This window comes from Caretta caretta, chromosome 7 (genome assembly GCF_965140235.1).
Source record: "Caretta caretta isolate rCarCar2 chromosome 7, rCarCar1.hap1, whole genome shotgun sequence".
Taxonomy (NCBI): domain Eukaryota; kingdom Metazoa; phylum Chordata; order Testudines; family Cheloniidae; genus Caretta; species Caretta caretta.
In genome coordinates this window covers 114,423,257-114,435,642 of record NC_134212.1, presented here as the reverse complement: position 1 = coordinate 114,435,642, position 12,386 = coordinate 114,423,257, and the positions used below count along the sequence as shown (strand labels likewise).

The following is a 12,386-nucleotide window of genomic DNA, read 5'->3' as shown; positions in this document are numbered from 1 at the left end:
TTCAGATATTTTCATGTTTATTATTTCAAAGTACACTATATACATAATGTATAGTCATGTCTTGAAAAACTTCATTTTATACAGAAATGTATCTACAAAATTAACAATCAAATCAATAGTCAAAGTATCTTTGTCAATACACATATGTACATATTGGAAGATTGAACATCATTATCACCATCAACAGAGAATGGGTAAGTAAATAAAACCCTTGGGGGGAAATCTAATAACTAGATCATTTTGTATCAACTGAAAATTCTTTATTTGGCAACATTTTCAGCTATCTTTTCGATGGGCATGAAAAGGTTGATTTCTTACGCCACCTACTGTTACTAATAGTTAATAGCACAGTCATGTGTCAAGTTTTTAAAAAAAAGTCAAAAGTATTGGCTGCTATTGACAGTTTATGGAGACACCTGTACAGCTGAACTGCCTTGCTGCTCCTAAAGTAAGTAGTGGGTATAAAGTTTTAGATAACACAGCAATTCTACTGCTGTACCGAACCAGTTTCAAAAGTTACTTTTTTCAGCATGTTGCCAGCAACGAGCAAAGATCAGTAAGCAACTGCAGAGCAGAAAATATTTTGGGAAAATAAACCATATCCCATTGTTTTCTAGAAAAGTCTGTTCACAAAAAAAAACTTGCATACACTTAAGTGGATTTAAAAGGGAAAGGACAACTGATGTCTGGCATACAGGGTGCCATTCAGATACATGGGCCTGACTTCCTAATCTGGAATAGGATTTTCCATGGTGTGGAAAGACCACCACAGCTAGGCCACCAGAAGCAATTTTCTTTAGGACCTGAAACCACAATCCACCTGGATGGTGGGATGTGTTACCAAAAAAAAAAATTGCAAATTCTCCTTCAGCCCATACGTGCAACTGGCAAAAGGTTTAGATAAGTATTTTCAGAAGAAACTTGAGGCAGCTAACTACCTAGTACCACTAAATTTCACTGGACAGTGGGCACCTAATAGCCTGTCTCTCCTTCTGAAAACACTAGCCTACTATACTTCCTAGAATTCAACATACTGAATTTATTTTAAAAAAAAATCCCTCCTTCCATCTTTGAGAGCCTGGCCGATACTTATCACTGCAGCAGCCAGCACAAAGCTGATGCAACACTCCAGTTCCCCAAACAAGGATCAACTGGATACAATTGTTGCACAGGCCTTGTGCTGATTCCATAGAGGGCTGGATTTCACTTTGATTTAAAGCTATTCCCCTCGAGAAGAGGCTGTTAACAAAAATGTTTTACCTCCACCAAAGAAATCATTCCAATCCTTGCAGTATACCATGAAAACACTAGCATAGGAGTCAGACAAGAATATTCATGAGGAAAATACAAGCTTCTCTTAATTTGCAGCATCATCTTCTATATGAGAAAACTGACATCTGTACAGTCAAGCAAAACTACTAACAAATTATTCCTACAACAATCTGCATCATGTCAAAAGTATGATGGCAAAGACGTGTATAGGCACCAACGTAAATACTGGAGTGCCATTTCTGGCTGTGGCAGGGACTTTAAAGAAAAAGCCTATACAAAACATCTGACTAGAATATAATGAACACTAGGATGTCATGGCCACTACATATACAATTTATACAACCAAGGGAAAAAACCCTGTGAATGTGAGTGTTTAACACAGAGGAAGCAGCACCTTTCAGCAAGACAAGAGGATAACAGCGTGCTCTAAAATCATTTAAGAGCTGGAATGACACAATGCCATAAAGCAGTAAGAATTTCCACAATATCATTGCACTTATCCCATCTGCATCACATTTCTTTACTACGTTCACATTAAACAGCTGCAGAACACCACACTAAAAGGTTACATTAATATTAAATACTCCAGAAAATAGCAAGATTGGTTTCAGATTAAACAGTGGAAACATTCAGTTTATTTTTTTCAAAGCATGAAAACAGATCTGGTACATGTAGGTATGAGAACTTTGTTGTTTGGAGATGTGACCGTTGTTCCTGAAAACTTTGTTCTGCCGTGGGGTCTAATTCAGTCAGACACACTTACTAGTTCACTGACTTCAAGAGGGGCCAGAATTTCACTCGCTGGCACAATGCCCATTGAAATCAATGGAACTAGGATTTTCTCCTTCAGAGGTTAACAAAGTTTCCTACTCACTTAATGAAGGAGAGGTAAGCCTGATCCAGGCTGGCTAAGCTTTCCATCACTGGCCTCATTTGTTCTTAGATCTTGGAAAAAAAAGTATTTAAAAAAAAACAAAACTAAGGTTGAGAGCCACAGTTGGGGCACATTTTCCCCAACTCCAAGTTTTGAATCAATAGTTTTTACCTTCTTCCAAATAAATGCTCAAAAAAAAAAGTAAAGATGACAGTTATTCAGGACTCATAAGGAACTCTAAGCAGACCAGGCCTTGATCCTACAAACACTTACATACCTTGCTTAACTTTACATGTAGGAATAAATCTCACTGAATCAGAATTCTCATAGACCAAGTTAAGCACTCATGGATAAAACTTTCAGAAGGATTAAAGTGATTTAAGGGCTTTTGACAATACATAGGCACCTACATAACTTCGATCCCTTGGTAACTTTTACCCTGTGTTTACAGATTACAGCTTGGTTTGCACATGAAGTAAGGGGGTAGGAGGTGAGGAGGTATAGAAACATTTAAAAGATTAATAGACAACACTGCAATAAAGTTTTTAAGTGGCCTTTCAAATTAAAACGGGTAATATTAAATTGTGGAGTGTACATGTGCACTAAATACTTTTCATGAGAATAGGAAGTGCAAATATTTAATAAATACAGTATAAACCCTAAATATATTTACAAGATGAACTGGTCTGACTCAGGCATTTTAGTTACATGGGCACTAATTCAACAAAATACGCATTTACTGTAGGAGTGGAACCATTCCAGTCCATCTGTTACCTTTTTCTAATATTACACTGTAGAAAATACTGTGACTCAGCCTCGAGGTGACACCATTCTTGTTACTTCCCCATCACTTTGAATGAAGGGTGGAGATATCACCTGACATTTCAAATGATGGTCACAGTTAAGTCATTTTGACAGACTAATTCACATTAGTAAAGTGGAGTGTGATGTTTGTTCAGCTTCTACAGTTCCACCAATAAATTTCAATTCACCGTTTAAATATACCTTACGGTCAGTTTTACTAGCTGGGCTATACTTACAATTAAGATGACTAAACATAATGGGGGGAGGGTTTTGTTTTTTTAACAGATTGGAATGTCTTGGAATAAGGGAGTATGTATATAAATAATGGACAACTTAACTCACACACGTTAAAAGTTGTGTTAATTTATATTGAAAATCAAACTTATTTTACAAAATCTACCTGAGTTCAAAGTTATTCAGATTCATATGTCCAGAGATGTGGATTTTATGAAAGACTTGGTGAGCTGATACAGTCTGATATAGCTGAAAATGCCTAGTATCAGCAGCAGAAGTTTCTCATTCTAATTTCTTGCTAGTTTACCTACCCCCCACAAAAGTCAATTCATATTCAGTTTCTAGGTAAGCCATGATGTAAAATATGCATCATGTCCTTAATTATTTTTACAAAAGTTAATTATAAAGCCCCTTTCCCATGCATATGTTAATTGCTTGATCAACTTAAATATATCAAACACTTAGAGTAGGGAAGAAGATTCTGAAAGCCCTGGAAGCTCAGTAGCACTGGATATGTTCCACAGCAAATCAATTTTTCTCCCCTGCAAGCTTTATCATTAGCAGGCTGCTTAATTGCACAGTGCAGAAATTAAAATCTCACTGAAATGTACTCTACATGTAGTGCACACCGCAAAGCATCTGGATGCCTTAATTTCAAAGAAGAGTTCTAAGAATGTAGCCTACAGAGAAGTTCATCAATGGCTGAGGCAAAACACCCTTCACACCTGATCTTAGAGAGCCTCTCCCGTCTAGAAGGACAATTTGTGTGGTTAAAGGTCTGCAGGATTAGGCCCTGCCATTGGTTGACACTCGGTTTACAGGAGAAACTTCAAAATGACAGTCTGCAGCACCTGTTTCTTTGTTCTGACTGTTCCATAGTTTGTTACACTTGCTTCATCCTCCGTTCCAGTTCATGCTGGTGCTTAATAAGCCGTTCTATTTCTGTTCCTAGTGTCTGCAGATTTTCCTTTGAACAAAGAGAAGGGAACAATAAGAGGAAAACATCAGTAGATGCACCATACAATACTGAATTTAAATTACCACTTGCCATCAATATGAGTGGATTGCTACCTGAAAATAGCATGCTTACTTGGCAGTGAAAAGGCGGGGGAGCAACCCTTCTCTCCCCACATTAATAGTGAATGTGATGCTCTAAAGGACAGTATCTTTCTTATAGATTTTAGGATTCTATTGAGCATGCTGAAAAGGTATACTGCTTCAGTTCAAAACTAATCAATATATAAAGATAGACATGGAATCAGAGAGCAGCTTATACAGTAACTCCTCACTTAACGTTGTAGTAAAAAAATGCAAAAGTTCCTGAAAAATGCAACCTTAAGCAAACGATGTTAAACAAATCCAATTTCCCCATAAGAATTAATATAAATTGGGGGGGGGGAGGGGGGTTTACATTAGGTTCCAGGGAAATTTTTTTCACCAGACAAAAGACTATTAAGTTTTAAACAAAATTTAATACTGTACACAGCAATGACTGTGAAGCTTGATTGAGGTGGTGAAGTCAGAGGGTGGGATATTTCCCAGGGAATGCCTTACTGCTAAATAATGAACTAGCACTCAGTTGAGCCCTCAAGGGTTAACACGTTGTTAATGTAGCCTCACGCTCTACAAGGCAGCACAAATGGAGGGAGGGAAGACAGCATGGCAGACAGAGAGATGTGCATTGCCCCTTTAAGTATGCTGTCCACACTTTAAGTACATTGCCCTTTTAAGTAGATCAGCAAGTTGAGACAACTGCTGCTGCCAGCAAGCCTCCCTCCGTTCTGAGCCTTGTCATGTCCACCCACCTGCTCTATGGAGATGGGGTAAGTGGAGTGCAGGGGAACACCCTGACATTAGCCCCCTCTTTTCCACCCCCCTTGTATAGCAAGCAGGAGGCTCCCAGGAGCAGCACATGGCAGTCAGGGGGAGAGACTAGGGTGACCAGACAGCAAGTTTGAAAAATCAGGACGGGATGGTGGGTAATAGGAGCCTATATAAGAAAAGACCCAAAAATCGGGACTGTCCCTATAAAGTCAGGACATCTGGTCACCCTAGGAGGGACAGCTGAACTGCCGACAACTGATAGCCTGCTGGGCGGCTGCCACACAGGGAACTTAAGGGAGCTGATAGGGGGGCTGCCAGTCCACCCTGGTTCCAAGCCCCCACCAGTTTGCTGCAACGGGCTGCTCTTTCTGCAAGCAGTGGACAAAGCAGGTGGCTGCCAAACAACGTTATAAGGGACCACTGCACAACTTTAAAAGAGCATGTTTCCTAATTGATCAGCAACGTAACAATGTTAACTAGGATGACTAAGTGCTTGCATATTTATACCTGCCTCTGGAAATTTCCACTACATGCATCTGACGAAGTGGATATTCACCCACAAAAGCTTATGCTCCAATACGTCTGTTAGTCTATAAGGTGCCACAGGACTCTTTGCTGCTTTTACAGATCCAGACTAACACGGCTACCCCTCTGATACTTTAAGTGAGGAATTACAGTAGATAGATTCCTTACTAACTGTTAATCATGAGCCTAGTGGTAGAAGAATCATCCCCATTTTAAGAAATACACACACACAAAATTCCAACCTGTACAGAAATCAGAACGTGTGTCTTTTGAGCATATTTTTGCTCTCTCTCACTGTCAATGTTCCAAGACAAACCATGATGATGATCTCTAGAGAGACCTCTTCTTTGGTAGTTGTGTGTTCAGGGCAGTATTTATTTGAGAAGAGCAAAAAAAATTTGACTCATAGAATGAAAGGCTACCATAGGTACTCACTTTAAGTGTAATATTCTTTAATAAAGTATCCTCTAGCACAGCCTGTAGCTTCCTGTTTATCTCCAGAGAGAGTTCTAATGTGAGCCCACTGTCTGCGGGATGCGATGTATACAGGGATGCCATGATGCCACCGCGCCTGCTCAAATGGACTTTGTTAAAGTCCGAGGCTTCTGAGGACAGTGTGCCAGCTTCTTCCCGCAAAATGTAACTCTGAATAATTCTGGAAAAAAGAGAAATCCAAGTGAAACTTCAGGTGTTGAGTTATGGTTCAGGATTCTTTGCGGGAGGTATATATACTATATTCGGGTTACAACAAAACAGATCTTCACATGCATGATGTCAAGAGCAAAAACCTGATACAAAAGCTCCAAGGCTTAGAGGGGTGTATTCAGATGGGGAGATGGCTGAAGCCATTTCTTGCCACACACAGATTCATCTCCTTTTTCACATATTAACAGCAATCACCACCCAAAATAAGATTTCACCCTTGGTCTCTCCTTCTGGGTGGACCCTGGAAATCTTTAACTCTCATTTAAGTCAAAAGCAAAGCTTTTACTGACTTCAGTGGGGTTGGGATTTCACCCCAAAAATACACTTAGTGACAAAAACCAACCCTGGTACTGAAGGCCACCGCTTTAGCAAAGGACTAAGCTCCTTAGGGAAGGGACCATCTTTGTTTTTTATATTTGTACAGCACCTAGCACAATGAGGTCCCGGTCCATGAGTGGGACATCCAGATGCTAGAGAAAAGCAAATAAATAATAAAAGGGTGTGAATTGCAACTGTAACAGTTCTTGGAGACAGAACCTTATGATGTAGTCTGACTAAAATCCAAAGCATTTCCAGAAAAAATGTCAGTTTTGTTAGCAGAAATATTCAAGGGTGGGATTTTGCAAAGCATCTGAGTGACTCAAAAGTACAAGTCACAGATCCCAAAAAGTTGCAAGCCTGTGTAAATTTAATTCAACCCCTTCTGCATTATAATGTAGTCTTTAATTACATGATCACATACGACTTTCTTCTATAGTCCCCTGCCTCATTGCGTGCACAGGGTGGATGTTCTGGAGATGAATAAGAATTGTGTAATTAAGGAGACCCCTGTCATCTGGTGAAGTTGGAAGGTGAGCAGTGAATGAGGCAAGGGATGACAGGAAGATAAAGAATGGTGTCATAGGTAAGGCAGCTGGATGCTATCCCTGGATAACTGGATTCTATCCCTACCTCTGCCACAGAGTTCTTTTGTGATGGTGGGCAAATCACTTAATCACACTTTTCACAGACCATTACTAACTGTGTGATCCTTATTTCCTGGATGCTTTATGTGAGACCTTTGAATTTGATTTGCAGAAATGTTGAGCACTCACTGCTGCAACTGAAGTCACTAGTAGCTGTGCTTTGAATGTACAAAGTGCTGTATAATGCTAAGTACTCAAACACTAGGGTCTGATTTTTCAAATTGGACACTAAGACTGGTAGACACTTTCAACCTTACTCTGTGCCTCAATTTCCATCTGTAAAAGGGGGATAATATCCCTTCTCCTCACAGGGATATTGTAAAAATACACTTATTGAGGTTTATGAAGTATTCAGCTACTGCTGAGATGAACCCCATAGAAAAGCTCATGAGGAAAACTAACAATTCTGTCCTCAGAGCAGGGTTTAAATAGGGTACAGTAAATAAGGCCTCGGGGCACTCACTGAACAGAGAGGATAAAGCAAAATACCGAGTAGCTGCTTATTGGGTGAGCACTGTCCATCGTGCACAGAATGAATCTGCACTCATTCAATTTACATGAAAGACAGTAATTCCTGAGAGTTAGAAAATTGCATTAGGTTTCTGAAAGTTTTTTTTTTTTTTTTCTAATTAGTCACTTTTAAATCATGCTGCTTTTCAGAACAGCCTGTGTTTTCATACACGAGACACCAAACACATTACTTGTTTTTAGTATGTTTTTGAAGTGCCAAAGTTAGCAGTAGTAGTTTGGCTTTGTTACAGTCTGAATGAGACAGCTTGTTGAGCATTTCTGTTGTAGTAGCTCCTAAGGAACCCAGTGAGGGATCAAGGCCCTGTGTTACAAGGCACTCTACTGGCACTACAGAGGGTCCCTACCCCAGGGAGCTCACGATCTTTTATGAGAGACCGTCTCATGAGATGGCATCACCATAAGAGAGGACTGCATGTGGTAATGGTTAGATTTAATACAAACAACATTCCTTCAAAACAGAGTATACTCCAACTTCTTCCTTATGACCCCCAGCAATACTGAACGAGCAGACCTTAGACAGGAACCTAGCCAGTAGGCTAAATGACAGGAAATCCCATAGCCTGCACAGCATGGAGAAGAGAAATCTTATATCGTATACTAAAGATGGACAGGCTTTGGCTCAGATATTTTATTACAGTAGGCATCGATCATCATTTATTATTTGTATTATAGTTGCACCTAAAGGCTCCCATCAGGAATTATACTAGACTCTGTATCAACAGAGGACCTCTCAGCATAGAAACGATGCATCACAAAACAACATTTTTTTGAGAGAGAGAAGAACTTGACTCTATACCAATGTCACACCTCAAACAGCCAGAGGGAGTCGCTGTTAAAGCGGAGGCACTGTTGACAGGGTGAGAACCTGCAGCACTGACAGCTCCTGACAAGTTCAAGGAGCAAAGGGGACTAAGCCACAGATCCAGGGCCTTCCACTTGGTGCTGCATAGTCTCGTAACTGTTCACAGAAAATAAGGTGAACATTAAAATCTGAGGTCTGCTGTGGTTGCAGATGTTTTATCATTTAACATTTTTCTATCTCAAGTTAACATTGTGTGTGTTATGTAAGAGAGAGTGTTCCAGTGCAGGACAGTCATTGAGAGCCAACACTATGTGATCCAAATATCATACATACTTGGTTTTTTTCCGGATTTCCTCCACCAGTTGCTTAATGTGATCCTCCATGAACTCCATCTTTTCATTTTTCCGAGCATGAGCCTTCTGTAGTCTTACTATTCTCTCAATCAGGACAGCCTTGTCCACTTCTGGGAAGCTATCAGCAGCTCCTGAAGATCCAGTATTCTCAGGCGAGCGATCTTCGTTGCTGCTTCGTGCGTTAAGGGACCCTACCAAACAGTGACGTTGTTTAGAACTGTGTATGTTATAATGAAGTACTTCTTGCCAAGTAAGCCAGTCCATCTCATCACAAAATCAATAGCTCCAGACTGTGCCCAAATATTTTCTTCATAAAATATTGATCTCATTTAGCTACTCCTGGAGTAGCTGCATGTAACTACAGTACCATTTTCACTATATAGGTTCAGACAATGGTAAACACAGCTATCGCGGAATAAAGGTGCTTCCATCAGTATATAGCCTATTTCTGTACAAGAACCTTTATACTGATAAAACTGCCCACGCTAGAGAGTTGGATCAACTTAATTGTATTATGTTCTACACGGATATAGTTAAACCTTTACCAAAAAACTACAGCTAGACCAGTGAAACTATTAAATACAAGAGTGCTGCAGGGTTGATGGCAGGAGAAGGACCGAGCAGCTCTGGAAGCAACTTTAAAAGTGACGGGGATGGAGAGGGATTACGAAGAGAAAAGAAAGGGCTACATATCTCAAACACAACCGTATGGACTAAAGGTGCATCAACTTTGATATAAATTAACCTAATTTAAAATTATGTGATATCGATCAGGTAAATAAATGTCAATGATACAGCAGAAAAAAAAACATTTTTCTTCATGGTAGAACAATAAAGGAATAAATTTGACAAGCACACTGATGCCTGTAAATATGCCCATTGATTTACCCGTTACACAGTGCCAACTGTCAATTAGTGCAATTTAATTAAACAATAATGGAGACAACTACTGATTTTTGCTTTGCCTTTGGCTACATTTAAGTGTCATCTAAGGTACCTCTGAACATAAAAGCAGCAAGTTCAAAAAGATAGGAGTAAAAAAAGCTAGACTGTCTATAATAAGAACACGTGGCTACAATTATATTAACAAGTGCCATTATTAGGCCTGAGACCCCTATATCTATAGTAAGTTCCTGAACCTCAATGAATTCCCCAGACTTTGCAACATGAAAAAGATATTCCTTTTACTCGGTTATACATAAATTGATTCTCAGTTAAGGATTACTGGGCAAACACTGCAGTTATCAGGTCTATGTATCTCAAAACTAAAAAAGAAAAGAGGGACAGCAAACTAAAACAGACTCCAGGACTTTCGCTACCAAGACTGACGATATTCCATAAGTCTTGGTGTTCTACAGGAGAAAGTTTTGTTGAAGTGTTAACAAAAGCATTGCTCAGAAGTACATAACCTATAGAAATAACTATTTAAAACACAAACACCCTGAAGCTGTGGCAGTAAAACAGGTCTGAGTTATTAAAACCGAACAGTAAAGGCAGAACTGTTATTTGTTACGTTACCGGATGAGCTGGAACGACTCCCCATACTGCTAACTTCCTTATCACAGCCGCCATTTTCAATCTGATCCAATTTCCTTCGTGCTAACAAGAAAACATGAGGAGGGTTACCAAAATGTGAAAAAAAAATCCCAAGAAAATGGAACCCGCACATACACACCACCCCAATCCACCAGGAACTGAGACAATTTTCTTTAATTGCCAAATCATACATGTGAGAATACTACAGACGAACAAACCATGTGAACATCACTAAGTGCTTGGTCTAATGCCCACTGAAATCCATGGGCTTTGGATCAGTCCTCAAGTGAAGAGGTAACTCCATGCACTGGGTTGTCTTGAGACTACTATTTAAGCCATGCTTTATTATTGATATGGCATGCTATTTAAATAGCTAATGAATGACATAACACAGCCCTGCTCTGTGGAAATCAGTTATTCCGTGACTGCTATCACTACAGTGGCTGTGCCCAGATGTTGAATAGTGCTGGGAGAAGAAGTATGAGCACATGTGTTCATACCTGTATAAGAAGGTAAACAGAACTTCCTCTCCCAATATATGAATAGTACATAAGAGTTATGTTTTCACATAAATTCCAAACACCTCATTAAGCCAAACTGCACTCTAAATTCAGAGCACATGCACTTTTGAATTATTGTTAACTTCCTGAAAGTACAAAATTAATAATCAGTCTCTGTATGAATATATATATATTTAAACAGATGAAGCACTTCCTTAAAATTAAATTACAAATGCCACCAACAATAATTCTGGCTACAGTTGGCATTTAGAAAGCTTCTGATGTGTCTTGAATAGCCTTCTGTGTACCATGGATGAAGTCTCAATTGTCCCATGCCATTTGATTCATAGAATATCCTTTTAGCTGAATACCAAGAATGTGTAGATCCCTTCCAGTACTTCTATTTTAATCAAGTCAGCATTTGAAAATCACACACGTAACATGCAAGCAATTTCCTGCCTATGAGATTCGATCTCCGATTTGATAAAAAGAAGGCCTGCAAGGATTGCACCCTAACAGAATATATGGATGCAGGCAGGAATCCTTCTCTAGCTGCGTATGCAGGGCGTGAGGAGGAGTATGTTAGTACACTCTAGTGCAGGGGTTCTCAATCTTTTTCTTTCTGAGCTCCCCCACCCCAACATGCTATACGAACTCTACGGCCCACCTGTGCCACAACAACTAGTTTTCTGCATATAAAAGCCAGGGCTGGCATTCAGAGGTAGCAAGCAAGACAGTTGCCTGGGGTCGCACGCCACAGGGGGCCCTGCGAAGCTAAGTTGCTCAGGCTTTGTCTTCAGACCCGGGTGGCAGGGCTCAGGGTCCTGGGCTCCAGCCCCATAAAGTGGTGTTTCGGCTTTCTGCCCTGGGCTCCAGCGAGTCTAACACTGGCCCTGGTTGGTGGACCCCTGAAACCTTCTCGTGGTCCCTCCAAGGGGCCCCCAGACACCTGGTTGAGAACAACTACTCTAGTAGACACAAGACTAATTCGGGGGGGGAGAGGGGAGTTTTCACCTTGCTGAAGTTGCTTGGTGAGGTCTTTAAGATTTGCCACATGTTTACGCTTTTGAGTAACCAACTCGTCTTTTAATTCATCTACTTGGGTGTTCAGTGCTGTTAGTTCTTTCTGTTGAGAAGCCAAGTCTGTCTGCAGTGTCTGGACTTCATGTTTATGTAGCTCTTCCTCCTTTTGCAGTTTGTTTGCCTGAATTTACAATAAAAAAACCATCTAAAATCACTAGGCATAACCATCTGCTTAACGTCAACATCACCACCACTTTGCACCTGCCCTTCATCTGAGAATTTCACATCATTTTATGAACCATTAATTAAGCCAAATACCACCAGTGTGGGATAGCCCAAGGCAGTAAACAGGGTGTACTACTTATTCCAGAATTTAGCACAGTACAGAATAAGATTTAAACTCTAAAAATAATCCAGTTTGTAACTTTTCAAAATATA

The 12,386-nt window shown here is 40.0% G+C and overlaps 1 protein-coding gene across 3 annotated transcripts in view; it reads right to left on the bottom strand.

The window, feature by feature from the left end:
- CCDC186 (coiled-coil domain containing 186) overlaps window positions 1-12,386 on the bottom strand; it is a 57,008-nt gene continuing 44,622 nt past the window's right edge. For all 3 annotated transcript variants that reach the window (XM_048857142.2, XM_048857144.2, XM_048857143.2), the window contains 5 exons: window positions 11,940-12,129; window positions 10,408-10,488; window positions 8,870-9,080; window positions 5,969-6,188; window positions 1-4,151 (listed from right to left, as the gene is read on the bottom strand). In XM_048857142.2, the coding sequence (XP_048713099.1) occupies window positions 4,068-4,151; window positions 5,969-6,188; window positions 8,870-9,080; window positions 10,408-10,488; window positions 11,940-12,129 (786 nt within the window). In that variant the 3' untranslated portion in view covers window positions 1-4,067. The remainder of the gene's footprint in view (window positions 4,152-5,968; window positions 6,189-8,869; window positions 9,081-10,407; window positions 10,489-11,939; window positions 12,130-12,386) is intronic.